The 17079-nt window shown below is 29.0% G+C and overlaps 1 protein-coding gene across 1 annotated transcript; it reads right to left on the bottom strand.

Moving 5' to 3' along the window:
- Positions 1 to 9805: 9805 nt before the first annotated feature.
- LOC124942334 (protein indeterminate-domain 12-like) lies at positions 9806 to 15599 on the bottom strand. Its single transcript, XM_047482815.1, has 4 exons — positions 15102 to 15599; positions 12494 to 12896; positions 11186 to 11697; positions 9806 to 10429 (listed from the first exon to the last, which is right to left on the bottom strand). Exons 1-4 carry the CDS (start codon positions 15307 to 15309, stop codon positions 10047 to 10049), a joined length of 1506 nt encoding a protein of 501 aa, XP_047338771.1. The 5' UTR covers positions 15310 to 15599; the 3' UTR covers positions 9806 to 10046.
- Positions 15600 to 17079: the final 1480 nt, after the last annotated feature.

The raw sequence follows: 17079 nt of genomic DNA, 5'->3' as shown, positions 1-17079 counted from the left end.
AAAGACATATTTGTTTTTCCTTTGTTTCTACATAACTTACACCATAGTCTTTCATTCAAGTTGGTTGATAAGAACATCTAGAACTTCTTCTAAGTGAATAATTTGTTTCATTCTGAAAAGTAAAAAAGAACTTTATTTCTCATTTTGTTCTCGAACTTCAATGTTCTGGTGACCCAAAGTCATATAATCACAATCTAAGTTTATATTTTATCATAAAAGATAAGACATATCACATTTCATATATTCTTTTGATGTTTTACACGTTTCATTTGTGATGTATATACAGTTTAGGATCCTTTTTGTTTGAAGGATATCCTACAAATATGCATTTATTAGCTTGATCTGTTAACCAATTTTGATTTAAAAGATAAATTATTTGTTAAATAGAAAATGCATCTAAAAACTCTAAGGTTTTTATATTCTTGTTTTTGTCCACAAATATTTTAAGTGATGTCTTACCATTTAAGACATAGTAAGGAGTTCTATTCATCACATAAGTTCCAAGTAAATAATAAAAAAGACCAAAATTAATATTCTAATTTTGACTCAATCATTAAAGACCTTATAACTTGTATTAAATGTTTATGTTTCTTTCTACCACACTATTTTGCTGCAGTGAGTAAGCACAAGTAGTGTGATGTATGATTTCTAATTTTTTATTTAAAAATTCAATATAATTGTTGGTTATAATAATCTTAATATTAGTTTCATATTGATTTTTAACATAATATATGAAAATCTAAAGTTTATCATACATAAATCTTACTTGAAATTAAAAAAATACAAATACATCTACAAAATCATCAATAATTATTAACATGCATATTAATCTTAAAATCTACTATTCTCCGCAAGTCCCACAAGTCAACATTTATTAATTAAAAAATCTTTTTAATTTTAGAATTACTTTTAAGAAATTGTAATCTATGTATTTTTGCAAGTAGACATGTAAAAGCGTAACAAATTTTATTAACAAAATTTGAAAAACATATAATAGGTAAGACTCGACAACATTTAACATGTTGAGTGTAAACAAAACAACATGTTGAGTGTAAGAAAAATTACACAAATTCAAGATGATTAGATAATTCAACAGTACTCCCCCTCAAGTTGGGTAATAGATGTTGAGATTGCCCAACTTGCCACATACTTCCTCAAATCGACTTGGAAAGAGCTTTGATGGGAATGTTAGCAACCTAAGAGGAAGAGCTTTTGACAACTATGAGAGCAGAGAAGATGTTGCCGAGGGGATGAGATGTTGATGACAACGAGTAACGGTTTGAATCACCGGAGTGTCACTGGATGTTGATGACAACGAGTGACGTTTAATCGTCGGAGTGTTGCTGGATGTTGATGACAGCGTGTGACGTTTGAATCGCTGGAATGTTGCTGAATATTGATGACAACGAGATGACTTTGATTCATCGGAGTGTCGTTGGATGTTGATGACAGCGAGACGACTTTAATGTCGCTGGAGAAGACATATTTACTGTTGGAAGAAATAAGAGAAATCTTCATGTTGTAGACTTTTATAATTTCAATTAACAAAAGAAACTCATGCATCCATAAAAGAGTTTATTCATGTAATAGTTTGAATTCTGATGGAAATGATATTTTGAAAGGCATAAATATCTTGACTTTCTTTCTATTGATGTGTTGAATTATTTTTCATTCATTTGAAATTTTTAATTGAGTAGCAAGTTTAAAATGTTCAGATATGTGAAATCTTTCAAAGGCTAAACAACATAAGATCAAACTTTAGCTTCTCAAATGTCATATTCAGAAGTTTGATAGGAAAAGGTTCAACAATATTTCTACAAGAATTTCTAGGCTAGAATTGTTCTTGAAGACATTCGGAAGAAACAAGTACTTAGAGAATGGGCATTTGATGGCATGATTTTGGAAGAATATGAGGCAGTTACAAATTTCCAAACATTTAGTTCACAAGAGGAGTGCTTTGCAAAAGTAAAAGTCAAGACAAAACTGGTTGTCTCTTGGTGATAAAAAACCTCATTTTCTACAGGAAATGTTCTGTGATGAACTTAAGAAATTGTGTTCAAATAATCAAGAATGGTGAATTTGTACCAGGGCAACAATTATTTCATGAGTAGACCATTCGAGTTTTCAAAAAGCTTATAGGACTGGGAAGGAGATCACAAGTCAAGTTAACCTGTTTTCTCAAATTGTCATCAAGAAAGTCACTATTTAGGAGATTCCTAAGATGATTGAGATTGTTAGTAGAGAAAAAATCAGACAAACATTGTTCAATATGAATAGTGATAAGAGTTCACGTCCTAATGGGTTTAATTCTAGGTTCTTCAAGGATAATTGAGATGTTGTTGGACATGATGTTTGCGAAGGTGTTCTTGAGTTCTTTCAAAATCGAAGGATGCTTAAAAAATTGATCGTTACTGTTCTCAATCTGATCCTGAAATGCCTAATACTCGAGAGAATTCAAGACTTTAGACCTATTTCATGTTGCAATGTTATTTATAAAATATATAATTTCAAAAATCATTTCTAAACGTGTTAAAATAGTTATGTTAAATATTGTTATTCTAGGACAATATGCTTTTATTTCGGGTAAAACTATATTGCATAACATTCTACTTATGCAGAGGCTTCTAAAAGGTTATGGTAAGAAATCTATTTCACCTCGGTGACTTTTAAGATAGATATTCAGAAGGCTTTTGACTCAATTAAGTGGTCTGTTATTCATAATTTTTTGAATGTTTCAGGTTTCCCTATTATTCTTATTGATTGGATTTGGTAGTGTATTTTTACTCCTCATTTCATTGAATAAGAATAAGGAATTCAACCTGCGAAAAAGAGTATGAGGCCTTTTAGTGTTATCTAGGCTTCATACGACCCCTTCCCACCTAAGAGCATCCGAATAAATGAGTAGATCTGGCTTGAGGCAACGAAATCATCTCACTCCTGAAATGACAATCCCGAAACACCCTTGACTTTTTGATAAAAAGAGCTCAGACAGGCCTTGCGCCAGATGATGACCAAGCTACTTACATAGGAGAGTGATCCGCCCCAGATGAATAAGAAGAAGCAAAGCTTCCTTACGCTATGCCTTTACAAAAGCACCAAGAGTAGCTACTCCGACAAGTTAGTGTCAATGGAATTCATTAGGTTTTTTTCAAAGGTGAAAACAAGGTAAGATAAGGAGACCCCCTCTCTTCCTAACCTTTTGTCCTCATCATAGAGGTATTTGATTACATCATCAAAATGTTGTTGAAGAACAAATCATACACCCACCATCCACAATGAATGGAGGAGAATATTACTCATATTTGTTTTGTAAACAACCTTTTCGTAATGGCACACACTGATGTTGACTCCGTTAAAACATTAAAATAAGAATTAACTATTTTCTCTAGTGTAACATGTTTGTTCATTAATTAAGGAAATAGTTTGGCATTCTATAGTGGTGTGAAGGAGAAAACAAAGGCAAATATTTTCGGCATCATGAAGATCAATGAAGCACATTACTTGTTTGTTATCAAGGTATTCCGTTGTTAGCTAAGCATCTACGAATTTCACATTATAGACCGCTTATTGAAAAAGTTAATAACCCAATTGGTGGATGGACGACAAAAAGAATTTCGTACACGGGAATAATCTAGCTGGTTCAAAGGTTGCTTATGGACATAATTGGTTATTGGCGCAATAAATCATTCTCTCGAAGAAGGTGATGAAGGATCTTGATCAAATCATGTGAGATTTTATTTGAGGCAATTAAGGAAGGAGTGGAAAAAAAGTCAAGTGAAATGTTGTGTGCAAGCCAAATATGGAAGGGGCATTGAAATAAAAAAATGTATCGAATGAAATAATGCCCTTACATATAGACACTTCTGGGCGATTCAAAAGAAACAATATTCTGTTTGGGTTAAGTGGGCACATTCAAGGTTCATGAAAACATAAATTAGTATTTGGACTTGCAAGATCAAGAGTGACATGACTTTGTCGTTGAAAAAAATTCTCAAATTAAAACAAAACGTAAGAAAAATGATGGACATTCGGATTGGTGATGGTAAGTGCACTCTTTTTGGTATAATTCTTGGCTTGAAGGTAATCTTATATTTATTAAAGCTGAATTTGAAAGGGTTCAAATTAGAAGAGATTGTCAAGTGGCTAAAAGCATGATATTATTGATGGAGATTGGAACACAGTTATGAAGTGAATTCTAGAAGGTGTTAGAATTCTTGAAGTGGTGAATCAAATTTGTCTTAATGATCGTGTTGATTCAAATTTATGGAAAGTTGAGAACTATGATAAATTTAACTCTAGATTGGCTTGTCATACTATTCGTGGTAAGGGAAATGCGGTTGAGTGAGATCATTTGGTCTTCCATTGTCATCCCTCGACATCAAATTGTTTTTTGGCTTGTATTCCGTGAGAGGCTTTTGACAAGGGATATAATAAGTAAGTACATGACCATTTCTAGTACTTGTTGTGTGTTATGTTCGGATGAGGAGAAGACAATTGCTCATATTCTTGGAGAATTCCGTTATAATAGTGCAATTTGGGTGATTTTTTTTAAAACCATGAGATTGTAGAATTTTCCTATGGGTTGAAATAACATCAAAGAAGTGGTGTTTTGAAAGGCCTAAATCAACTGGTTTTATGCTAATGTTATGAAATATTACTTTGATGTGATTGTGTATCAAGTGTGGACGGAAAAATGTAAGGGTGTTCTCAAGAACAAGAAGAAATGAAGATTAAATGTAGCAGAAAATTGGCATTAATGGGCATTCCCTTATTTATATGTGGAGGAGAATACCCACAAATCCAGAAAATTGAGAATTATGTCAAAATTAGTTCATCAACTTTGAAGAAGTCACAAATGTTTCAATTTAAGGTGCACTAGTTTTTTTTTTATGTTTGTTTGTTTGGTTGTAAGCATATTGTGTGGTTTGATTCATTTTGTCTTGTATGTCGGTTTTCTTTTTAAAATTAGAGCAAAAGTTGTTTTGCTTTAATTCATGAACTCGTGTAGACTGTGGAACCAAGAGTTTAGTGGTAAACTTTTAGATTTTAGTTTTATCCAATCTCAAATCGATAACTATCTATTTATTAAGAAAAAAATTGATTCCTTTAATATATTATTGATATATGTGGATGATGTACTGATCGTTGGATCAAATATAAAGTACACTGAAAATTTATTTACATAATAAGTGGTTCACCATTATTAAAGACTTGAAATAAGCAAAATATTTCTATAGATTAGAAATTGTAATAATTTATGTTTATCAAAGGAAATATGCTCAAACTAAAGTGAAAGATGTTGATTGATTGAGAGCTTAACCTACTCAGACACTTGTAATTAAGGTTCTTAAACTTTGTACTACTTATTGAGTTGTTCTTGCTAATCTAGAAAAATAAAGAAGACTTTTTGGCCGTTTATTATATCTTGGTTTTACTCGACTAAATATTTCTTATTATGTTCAAAATCTTAGTAATGAAAGCAACTCACCAAGTAAATATGGTTCGTCTCGATGAAGCATGCGGCGAAATATGATTGTCCAACAGTTATTGACCTAAAAGTCGACGATCGAGGCATCGGGATCGCGTGCCACACAGAAGAGATTAGAAAAACAACTAGCAAGAGGAGCGTCACCCACCCATATATCATTCCAAAATGAAATCCACCAACCATTTCTGACAAGAAATTGGAAATCGTTGTGAAGTGTTTCCAAAAGGATCGAATCACACACCAACGGCTAAAACCCATCAGTTAGGCATTTGAGCAAGAGATTCAATGTGAGGATTCTCCGAATTTTGAGCCAATAATCTTCCAACATGATGTTGTATCCTCATTATACCTCCAAAGCCACTTAAAGAGAAGAGGCATGTTGAAATACCGAAGGTCACATATATTAAGACCCCTTTGTTCAAATGATTATTGATCTTGTCTCCTGCTACAAGAGAAGAATCATCATGATTATTCCAAAGAAACTCCCTCGACAACTTTTTATTTTTTTTAAATGATTCATTTAATAAAAAATCGTTTAAGCACACAACGCGACAACTTTTTAGTACGCTTAATAATTGAAATCAGAGCTTGAGTCAAAGACATCTAATGAAGACCAAATGTCATGCCTTTGAGAGTAAATTAACTTTTCAAATGGTTTAACCTCCTCTCCTTCGCCTTAATCACAAATGTCCAATTGTTAACACTTACTTTCAGAACTTAAGGGTAGACCCAAACAAGTAGATGGGCGTCAATAAATGATAGAAAGAAAACTCTTCATTAAAAGGTAAAACATTGTTCCTATATTGACCAATTAATCCACATTTAGTCTTTTCAATTTATTAAAAATTAAACCATTATTCATTACATGAATTGATTAATGAGATGTATTTTATCTTTATAGAAATTATTTACACGATCAAATGGTTATGGCAACTAAGGGTGAGCAAATGGGTAAAACCAATCCGTTTTGTTCGATCCGTATTAAATCCAAACTAAGTTTATCCAATCCGTAATCCAAACCATTTTACTAATTAATACGGATCGGATACGGATTGAATTGAAAATAGTTTGGATAATCCAAACTAAAAAATATTTATATATATCAGCTTGAAATTAGTCAACAATTTTTTTAAAAAAATTTTTAAATTTTTTTTTAAAAAAAATATTCTAATTTTTTATTATTATTAAATTTAAATCTGAAAAAAAAAATTAAAAAAAAAAATAATAATAAAATAAAAATAAAAATAAATAAAAATATAAATATAAATATAAATATAAATATCGTTGTTAAGTGATGATAAATAAAATATATATTATATTGAGATTAAATTTAATTTAAAGAAAATTAATTAAAAAATATATTTTTATTTAGATAGTTTGGATAATTTGAATAATCCTAATCCAATCCGATTTAATTCAATCCGATCTCAATCCGATCCGATCTCAGTCCAATCCGAAATATCCAATCCGAATTAGTATTTAGAATTCGGATTGGATTGAATTTCGGATTAAACCACCCAATGCTCACCCCTAATGGCAACTAATAAAATTATAATCTAGATTTAACTTTTCAAATCTTACAATTTATATTTTTTAATGTAAGAAGTTAGCATTATTCTAACCGTCGTGACATCACTTTAATTTAAGGCGCGTGACTTTTTTCTTAGTAATCAAAGTCTAACTATTATGATTATTTTAGATAAACTCTTAAATAATAATTTTTACGGCTTTAAATTTATGATTTAAGAATTTACGAGTTTATAAATTATTTTGATTTTACAATTTTACATAAAAAAAAAATATTTTTTTTTTAATGGTGCATGAAATATTATAAAATGATTTTACAGAAATAAAGTAAATTTGTATTTACAAATTCAATTTACTTTTTAAACATAATTAATTAAAATATTATAAAATAATAATTGTTTAATCCTAATAAAACAAATAATGACATAAATTGTTTTTTAATAAAAAACATCAAGAGAGAAAATAATATATAAATGTAGGTCATATACACCAAATTAAAGATTAACGTACACATAGTATTCAATAAAAACAATGAATTATAACACCGATTCCATTCCATGAACTTTTAGAACGAATCTCAATGACGTTATGAATGATACACGTAAAAAAAATATATTATTTATTCAAATGAACTAATGATTGATTTTATAATTATAATGTATTTATAGTGTTATTAGTTTATTATTATTTTTAAAATTAATTTTATATTTATAACTATAATATATAACTAATATTCTTTTAAGACGTAAACTTTTAATTTTACAAATTTATAAATATGAAACAAATGAAATTTGTAATCATTTACTACATCCCAATGATAGAAGTTTGATTTTTGTTAGCACTCAATCAATAACAAAGTGACAACTATAATTTGTTATCTTCTATGCCATCAAAGACATTCCACACTTGGTATAGCCCACCTCTATTTTGTTGTCTAGGGAGAGAAGTCGCCAACATATGAATGGAAGCGGGCACACTGAAAATATTGGAGTTATAATAGTAATTTGCAAATGTTAGCATGAATATCATGAAATGTATATGGTTTGTATCTCTTTGGTCTACCTCTCTTATTCATTCCGATTTATTATTTTTATCAACTTGTATCGGTGAATTGTGTCGTCACCGACACAAATTAATATTAGTAATAAATAAGGACATGAAAGAACGATATATCAAGGAGATACAGAACCCATGCATTACTTGAACATCCATACTCACATATGCAAACTACTCCACCGATTCCAATATGTTTAATATCACCAATTATCTCGCCCTAGACAATGGAAAGGACGAGGATAATTCACTTCAATTTCTATCGACATGATTTAAAAAAACTGAACTAGGTAAAAAAATGATAGAAAACTTTCGAATTTACCTAGGGAGAATTGAATATGAAATGAGAACTAGTGAAATACATTGGACTTGTGATTTGTTATAGGTAGAAGAAGATAGAGATATTTATAGATCCACTAGTTCTAGTTCTATTGGGAGAGAAATATTTGTTAATGATTAATAAGGTATAATAATCAATTATTTTAGTAATTTAAAATCACCCTTTATTTTAGATTTCAAATCACAACAAGGGAAAAAGTATTATCATTTTAAGTAAAATAAAATAATGATTCATAATAACAAAATCTTAATTTGATTTAGATAATCTCGAATTTATATTTGTACACAATCTTTCTTATAATTATAATTATGAATACTTTGAAAAATTATAAATATGAAATTAAAATGATTATTTTTTGGTTTATACATATAAGATTGTTTTCTTTTGAATTAAGTTTTAGATCATGATTCATTTATAGTGTTATATTTTTCCTTATAATTAGGTGTAAATATTACCATTTTGGATTATAGTCAAGATTATTTTTCTAATTAATTATAATCAAAATTATCATTATGATTTTTTTACAACATAATAATATAGAATTAATTTTCAAATTATGATCCAAACAATGAAAAATAGATACCAAAACAAACAATGTTTTTTAAAGAATTAATAACAGAATATATTTTGTATCCTTCCATTGGGGTGTTTGCTTTTAGTTTTCATCTCTATAAGTTTTTTTTTTCATGTTCTTTGTCATATTTTATTGTTCTATTTAAATGATTCATATTTTTATAAGCATCGACCTTCTTCAAAATATAAATATTATATATTCATGAATTTTAGAAAAAACAAAAACTTATCGAACCTACTTGTGCATCATTATTTCAACTTCTACCCAAAAGCCAACTAATTTGGAGCAAAACAACCTTACAAAAAATATTACATAATAATTATGATAATGATTGCCATAAACTATATTTTTATTATTATTGTCATAATCTAATAAATCCTATAATATATAAATGGAGGAACATTATCACCGACTTTATTAATAAAATAAAACAAAAATGACGGCTGACTCATTTCATACTATAGTTTGGCCTAGAAGTTTGTTGGTTTTTATCACTTTTTTTCTTTCTTTACTTTGTCTTTATATTTGTTATTTATTGTTGTTACACTTACTTTTGTTTTTGTACTTATCATAATAATTTATAATTATATCCAACCTTGTTAATAAAAAGAAGAATTAAAGAAACAAAATATTCACCTAACAAAACAAATAATAGGGTGATTAAAATAAAAAAAAAAATTATGTAAAATTGTTGAACATTTTGTAAAATTAAGAATTAATTGACAAAGTCTGATAAAAATACAATTAGTTAGCTCGAGAGTCCTTAAAATAGCAATAAGGTCCCAAACGAATCAGCATGTTTAAAAGTATCTATTATATAAAATTTCCGATAAAAAGTTTTTTATCTCATAATTACTTCAAAATTCACACCAAACAATGTCTTGCCCTTTAGCAAAGATATTTTTCATTGTTCATTGCCTAGCTTCCCCTAATATCACTAGAAAAAATAAGTAAAAACTGCCAAAAATCCTAAAGTTTTTGCTAAATATAAAGATATTTGGCTTATTTAGTATCGGATTCTTTCTCCAATCTTGATGCAAGATCGAATAATATGGAACAATTTATCATTGAAATGGACTCAATCCTTGCTTCTCATCGTTAATCACATCATCAAACTGATCCATTCCTTGTTGAAGTTGCTTGTCGTGGAGGTTTCTTGTCCTAACCCCTCCAACACCCATAAAATCAACTGTCATCATATCTCCAATATGCGGCGATGAGAGACTCGTAGGTGCGATATTGTCTATTCCATTATTCTCCAAGTTCTTCAAGAAAGATTGGCTTTGGCTATTGAACATTAATAACCCTTCTTCATTGAAGAGATCATTCTCCATTTGGTTCATCATCATATCATTGCTTCCTATTGTGTGGAAAACCTGTGGAGTTGCTTGCATGGGACCCTTTTGCATCAAATGACTCAGAATTAAGGATTCATTGTTTGTCATATCTGTATGATAGAAAGAATTAATTATATAAATTGAAGAACATAGGAAAAAAAATCAATTAGGATTTTATATATGTTTGTTTATTTCATTATTTTGATTAATTCATGTCAATAAATATTAGTCCAGTAGAAATTACATGGGTCACTTTGAAAAAATCATAACACAAACTTAACATAATAAAACTACATAATAAATAATTGACTCACTTTTAGAATCATAAAACAAAAAATTATTTAGACAACCATAAATTTTGTTTTGGAAAGGATGAAACTTAGTTTCATTAATCCCAATTTTAGTAGAATGCACAAAATAATTATGAAAAACCCATAAAAAATTACTAAATAACAAGTTATGATCACCCAAATAAATGACAATCCAAGCAATCTATGATCAAGAACAAAACATACATAAAAGAGCATCTAAATGGGAAAATCAAAAAAATAAAAGTGGAAAGGGAACTTCAAATTTACTGTTTGTATTTTTTTTTAAAATTTGTTTGTACAAGTCTAAGTACAATTATCAATGGGCATGGTTGGAAATATCGAAGTTCAATTTAACGGATAAATATTATTAAATTTGTTAATATATAATAATTAAAATATATTTAAAAATATTACTTTATTTAAATCAACATCTCAATAAAATATTTTAAAAAATAACTTTTTTAAGTAAATTTATTATAATTTTTTTGCTCAAACGATCACGTTTTCAAATTGAGTCATTATTTTTTAAGATCTAGAACAATGGATAATATATACCTGAAGGTTGTTGAGATGGAGCATAATTGGCAGTTTGAGACTGGATTTGATCATATGGAGGAGCAAATGATGAGCCAGCCATGGTTGTGACAGATAATCCAGTGGGCATTAATGAATTATGAGATAGAATGACTATATCCCTACTAGCAGCAGCTACTCCAATTTGGGCTGCCTTTTGCAACAAAGCTGTTGCAGACAAATGAGGTGATGTTGATGATGATGCAGCAGCTATTGAAGAAGAAGAAGAATTAGGAGAAATGACCATTCTAGGGCTGCCAAACAGATTCATGGATATGTGATGTTCTTGAGTCAGCTGGCTAGATCTTGAAGAGTTTATCTTGTCCATTGTGTACATTTCTGTTGCATTAATATCATTGTTGATGCGATCAGGGATGGTGATCATGTTGTTGTTAATCGTTGATGATGATGATGAGGCTGTCGGGATGAATGGTTTTTTGTTTTCTTCGGCTAGAGCGTCACAAAATGCTCTATGCGTTATGAAACTGTCTCTTCTGCAAAATGTGAAGATTGAGATGTGGATTGTGAATTTATGAGTTCATAATCTTGATTTTATTTCATCAAATGAGAATCTTGAATTGAGAAATAAGTTTGTGTATATTAACGATTGTTTATTATAAACTCACGTCATCTTTCTACATAATTGTATTAAATGGATTTGTTTGTTCGTTTTGCATGGTTATCGCGACATTCAAAATATGAAAAGATTTTATGAAAAAAAGAAAAAGAATGCATGTATGTATAATAAGGGGGTAGAATTAGAGATCTAGGGTTACTTAAATATAATGTACTTAAAAAAAGAATCTTGTAAAAAAGGTTATCTTAATTATTTGAATCAAATTATCAAAAATATATTTATTAGTTAATATTATAAAATATTAAAAGGAATAAAGTAATTTTGAAATGTGAAGCTCGAAGAATTCATGTATGGTAAGGGTTAAAGAATATAATTAAGACATTTAGGGTTATTTCAAAATAATTTGATATTTTTTATAAAAAATAAAAATTATTTCCAAAAATAATTTTGTTCATGAAAAAATTGTTTATTTGAATATTTTAATCAAATTACCATAATATCTTTAATAAATAACATATTAAAATATTATAAGAATATAAAATAAGAGTATTTTAATATTTACAATTTTTTTTTTTTTACAATCTAGATAATTGGTATTAAGTTCTTCAATTTTGTAAGTATTTTAATTTTGCTCCCAAACTAAAGTAAGTAAGCCATTGGACTATACTAGTTAGTTAGAAGGTTAAATCAAAATATTTATAAAATTTAATTACCTAGAAAAGATGGTGCCACAATCACATTTGTACTCCTTAGTTCCACATATCTTTGAGTGAGCCTTCCAATCGGATTGGACTGCATATTTTTTCGGACATTTGTCGCATTTCCATTTCTTTTCTCCATGTTTTCTAGAGAAATGTTTCTTAATCCCAGTAAGATCTCCGAGCGCTCTACTTGGGTGGTGGTGGACACACGAAGGTTCCGGGCACACATAAACTCTCCTCTTTGGAGCCTCTTCACCTACTAACCGTTGCTTTAATTTCCAAGGTAAGTTATGCCCTCGTCTATGCAATTGCAAATTTTGGTCTCTTTGGAAACCCTTGCTGCAAATTTCGCACACAAACCTGTTTGTCGCAACGAGAGTCTTCGGTGATAGGGTGATTACTTCAGAATTAGGATCTGTCAGTATCAAAATATTTTAGCATTAGAACATTAGAAAAGAAATGTTAGATAATGTAGATTGTTTGAATGCTCATTTATCTTAATGATAAAGTACAAGCCTAATAGTCACAATACCCTATATTCTAATCTTCGTGACTATTTTCAAAAAATTAAAATTTATCTAATTCGAAAAGTTTATCATCTTTGATCCTCAATTTGAACACAAATAAGTTGTAGGTACCAACTTGAACATCTCATCAAATTTTAGGTCCTAATTAATTGATATTTGATTTAATAATTATTTTTCTTGTTCAATTAGGCTGATGTCCTTACATTAACCCTACTGGTCTCGTGTTCTAAGTGAATATTTTTCTATTGACTTGTTGGTTAGATTATATATTAATTAAAATCTTTTTTATTTTTAAAAGAAAAATATCCTACCCTTCTCATAATCTATTTAAATAACTAATATCCGAACAAGTTTTTGACATTACAAGCATAGAAAGTTTTGTTCGACAATTTGTTCGCAAATCAAGCCTCTTAATTTAAGCATAGTTCTCATCGATTCACGGAATTAATAAAACATATAAGATCTCGGGATGAAACATCAAATTAAAATACTAAGTATCTACTTATAAAACACGATTAAAGTAAAATATCTTAGAAATATTTTCATAAAATATTATATATATATATATATATATATATATATATATATATGTCAATGTCAATTTCAAATAAATGAAAATGAAATGATGTCAAGTTGCTTATCTATAACCCACTAACATAACAAGCTAGCTAGTTAGGAAATAGAGATTCTATGAACACAAAAATTGATTCCCAATAGCTAGAAACAGTTAAAAACAAAAAGAAAGATGAAAAAGGGGTTGGCATGCCAAAAAGTTTGCTGCAATTATTGCAATCTCTTATACCAATAATTCAACATCTCAACAACCAAAAACCCTCCAATAATTGCACACACTCTCTCTCTTCCTAAGAAAATCCTGTGAAAAGGTAATTTGTATTGGATCAATGGGCTGGCTTTGTTTCTGCATGGTTTCTTTCTCAGCTACTCATGAATCTAATCTGAATCTGCTAGATATTTTAGGGTTTATATTTAATTTGTTCAATAATAACCTATTGAGCTTGTTTCATATTGGGTTATTTGGAGATTTTTAAATCTTGTTTGGCCAAGAATTAAAGTAATTGAGCTTTTAATTGTTTGAATTATTATAAAATAAATGTTTTTTTTATTACTATGGTAATTAGATGGTTGAAAAAAATAAGATGTGTTAAAAGGGTATTTTTAATAAATAAAAAGCTCAAACATGATTAGAGCTCTTTAAGCAATCTTGACAATCAATGGATTAATATTACAAAAAAAATAGTTAAAAAATTAGATTAATTATTATAAAGACTTTATTATTTTGTTTGAAAGTATGAAACAACTTCAATAATACATATATGTGCAAAGTCACAACTTTTTAAAAAAGGGATGATTTCTTTTTACATTGTTTAATTACCATAGTAAATATCATTGGTATATAGTTATATAATTAAGTAAGTTAAAATCTATTGAACTAATAAATTAATACCCATTAAAACATTAGTTAGGAACATCAATCAATGCTAAAAAATACAGAAATATCATTTTTTACTGATTTAGACAAATAATAACTAATTTGTTTAGAAATAAAATGGATTTGAAAGAAAAATAGAAATTAATATGTATTTAATTATAATTAAGTAAATTAGCACCCATTAACAAACAATTTAGAGACCATCAAGTCAATGGTTAAAAGATAAGGAAAAAACCAATTTGTTACCGCGGCCCTCAAGTGAAGAGATGATAGTATGAACCGATAATGAATCAAATCAAGAGAATTGGTAATCTAATCTTATCGATGCGACATCGATTAAAGAATCTCGAATATGTGCACTAAGAGAGTTAGATATTACCAAGACTTTGTTGTTCTTATCTATTATGAGTAGTTTAATTGTGTTAAATTTATGTGAATTCTTATTATAACTTGGGTCAATGTTTACCAATGATCTTAACCGGTCTTGACTATGTACAAAAGAGTCTCATTTTTTTAAAATAATAGACAAAAAAAACCAATATTGATTGTTGAGTGAGCTAAAGTAAAATTGATTAGACTAATAATGGTTAAATTGTTAGAAATGAAATGGATTTGAAAGAAAGGTTGATAAATTAATTATTACCTGGATTTCCTGGTAAATTTCTCTTCTTTCTTGCAGTTGATGGCTGTTGTTGTTGTTGCTGAAGAAGATGAAGAAGAGTGTTTGTATTTGTGAAAGATCCATTATTATTACTTGCACTTGAAGCTGGAGCTGTTGTTGTTGAATTTGAATCATCAAAATCTTCTTCTTCTTCGAGTGGTTTCTTTTGTTCTTCTTCTTGGGAGGACATTTAGAAAGAGAGATAGAGAGAAGTTTTGGCCTTCTCAATGGAGTTCCTTTTTCTTGTTTATTTTTATTTCTCTTTCATTTGTTTGTGTGTGTGTGTGTGTGATGACAGATGAGACTACTAACCTAGCTAGCTAGCTTCTATTGTATGTCTAATGTCTGTCAGTTTCTGTTTCTCTCTCCTAATGTATTTTTTTCTTGTTTGAATACACATGGGATCGATCTGCTGGTGTGGCAAGAGAAAGACAGAGACCAGAAAAAAAGATCCTCCATTTTTGTTTTCTAATTAATTAATTATGGACTTATAGTTTCAACTTTCACATAATAGAATAATATGTTAATCATTTCAATAATCTTGTTTGTTTGTAGGGAAGATTTAAAAACTATAATTAAAGAGAAAAACTAAATAAATATTTCATTGATTATGAATTATAATGAAAAAAAAAGGTAATGATAAGGTGTAAAAGGTTTGGTTTGGTCAGATTTTTCACTGAAAATTTCATTCTATTATATACGTTGGAGTCAGTTTTTCAAAAATTTTATCCGTCGGTTAACGGTTAAAGGTTAGTTCGGTTTGATCGGTAATAAAATTCGTTCGTTTTATCAGTTTAATTGTTTAAAAATTAAAAAAAATATATAATATATAATAAATTAAAGAATGAAAAAATTAGTTTGAATTATATAATAAAATAATTAATTAATTTTAAAGAAAATATATTAGAATATTAAATAAATCAAAATGAGTTTAAAAAAAAGAAAAAAACATATATACAAATATGTGTTAAAGGACATATAATTATAAATATATCAAAACATGTATATATACGGTCCTCGGTTAAATTATATAAACCACCGACCAAACCGTCCATAGTCGATACAGAAAATTATGAACCAGATTAGAACTCGGGTTCAGTCAGTTTATAATAATTTCAATCGGTTTTTCATAGATTCAGTTTGATTTTTCGATTTTGCTTACACCCTTAATTATATCAACTTATTACAATTAAAAAATAAAACAATTTTAAATGGTTTCAATCTAGAGGTCACTAGCCCAAAGGCAAAGGCCCAGCCTACGCATGAGCCGATCCCATGGCTCAGCTTTAGAGAAAGCTTCCGCCCAAGCCCGTGTGAAACCGCAGGCCAAACGCCAGCCGTCACCAGCCAACGCAGGTCCGCGTCTCTCAAAACACAAGGGCACAGTCAGGATTGCGGGCTTCTATAACGAATATAATTGCTCAAACCCTCGATGTACCTGTAACAGAAGAGTTGAAAGATGTACCTGTAACAGAAGAGTTGAAAGGGAGTAAACCTAGAAGAAGAGGCGAAGACTCAAAGGGAGAAACAGCTGTGTAACAAATTAAACCTAAACCTAATGTTAATATATTATATAAATATAAAATAGTTCCTGAAGTTATGATAAAATTAAATAAAGTTATTATTCTTTTAATTAAAAACAAAAGTTATCAGATTACAAAGCTATTTATATAACTTTGATCCATCAGTGTAATATTGACTAATTTTTTCTATGAAGTTACATTTTCCTCTCACATTGTGTCTTCTTGATTTCTTCCTTCTTCTTGCAACTCATCTTACTGTCTTCTCATCCCCTTCTTTCAATTCTCCAAATATTCCCTAGTATCGTCACATTGGTATCAGAGCTAAAAGACCCTCCGACCTCATTCAAATCTGTGCAATTTTTTTTTACTCATCAAGAAGCAACTTCAAGATCAGATCAAAATGGTGGGAACTAGATCAAGATCAGATCCTGAAGAAT

Source organism: Impatiens glandulifera, chromosome 6 (genome assembly GCF_907164915.1).
Source record: "Impatiens glandulifera chromosome 6, dImpGla2.1, whole genome shotgun sequence".
In the NCBI taxonomy this organism is placed as follows: Eukaryota; Viridiplantae; Streptophyta; class Magnoliopsida; order Ericales; family Balsaminaceae; genus Impatiens; species Impatiens glandulifera.
The sequence above is the reverse complement of the archived record's forward strand: the minus strand, read 5'-3'. Positions and strand labels throughout refer to the sequence as shown.

Coding starts and splice junctions, on each gene's coding strand:
- LOC124942334 (XM_047482815.1), bottom strand. CDS start 15,309: ATGTCCTCCCAAGAAGAAGAACAAAAGAAACCACTCGAAGAAGAAGAA. Junction 12,897..15,101: donor AAATTTACCAGGAAATCCAG/GTAATAATTAAT, acceptor TGATACTGACAG/ATCCTAATTCTGAAGTAATC. Junction 10,430..11,185: donor TCCATCTCAACAACCTTCAG/GTATATATTATC, acceptor TCTATCATACAG/ATATGACAAACAATGAATCC.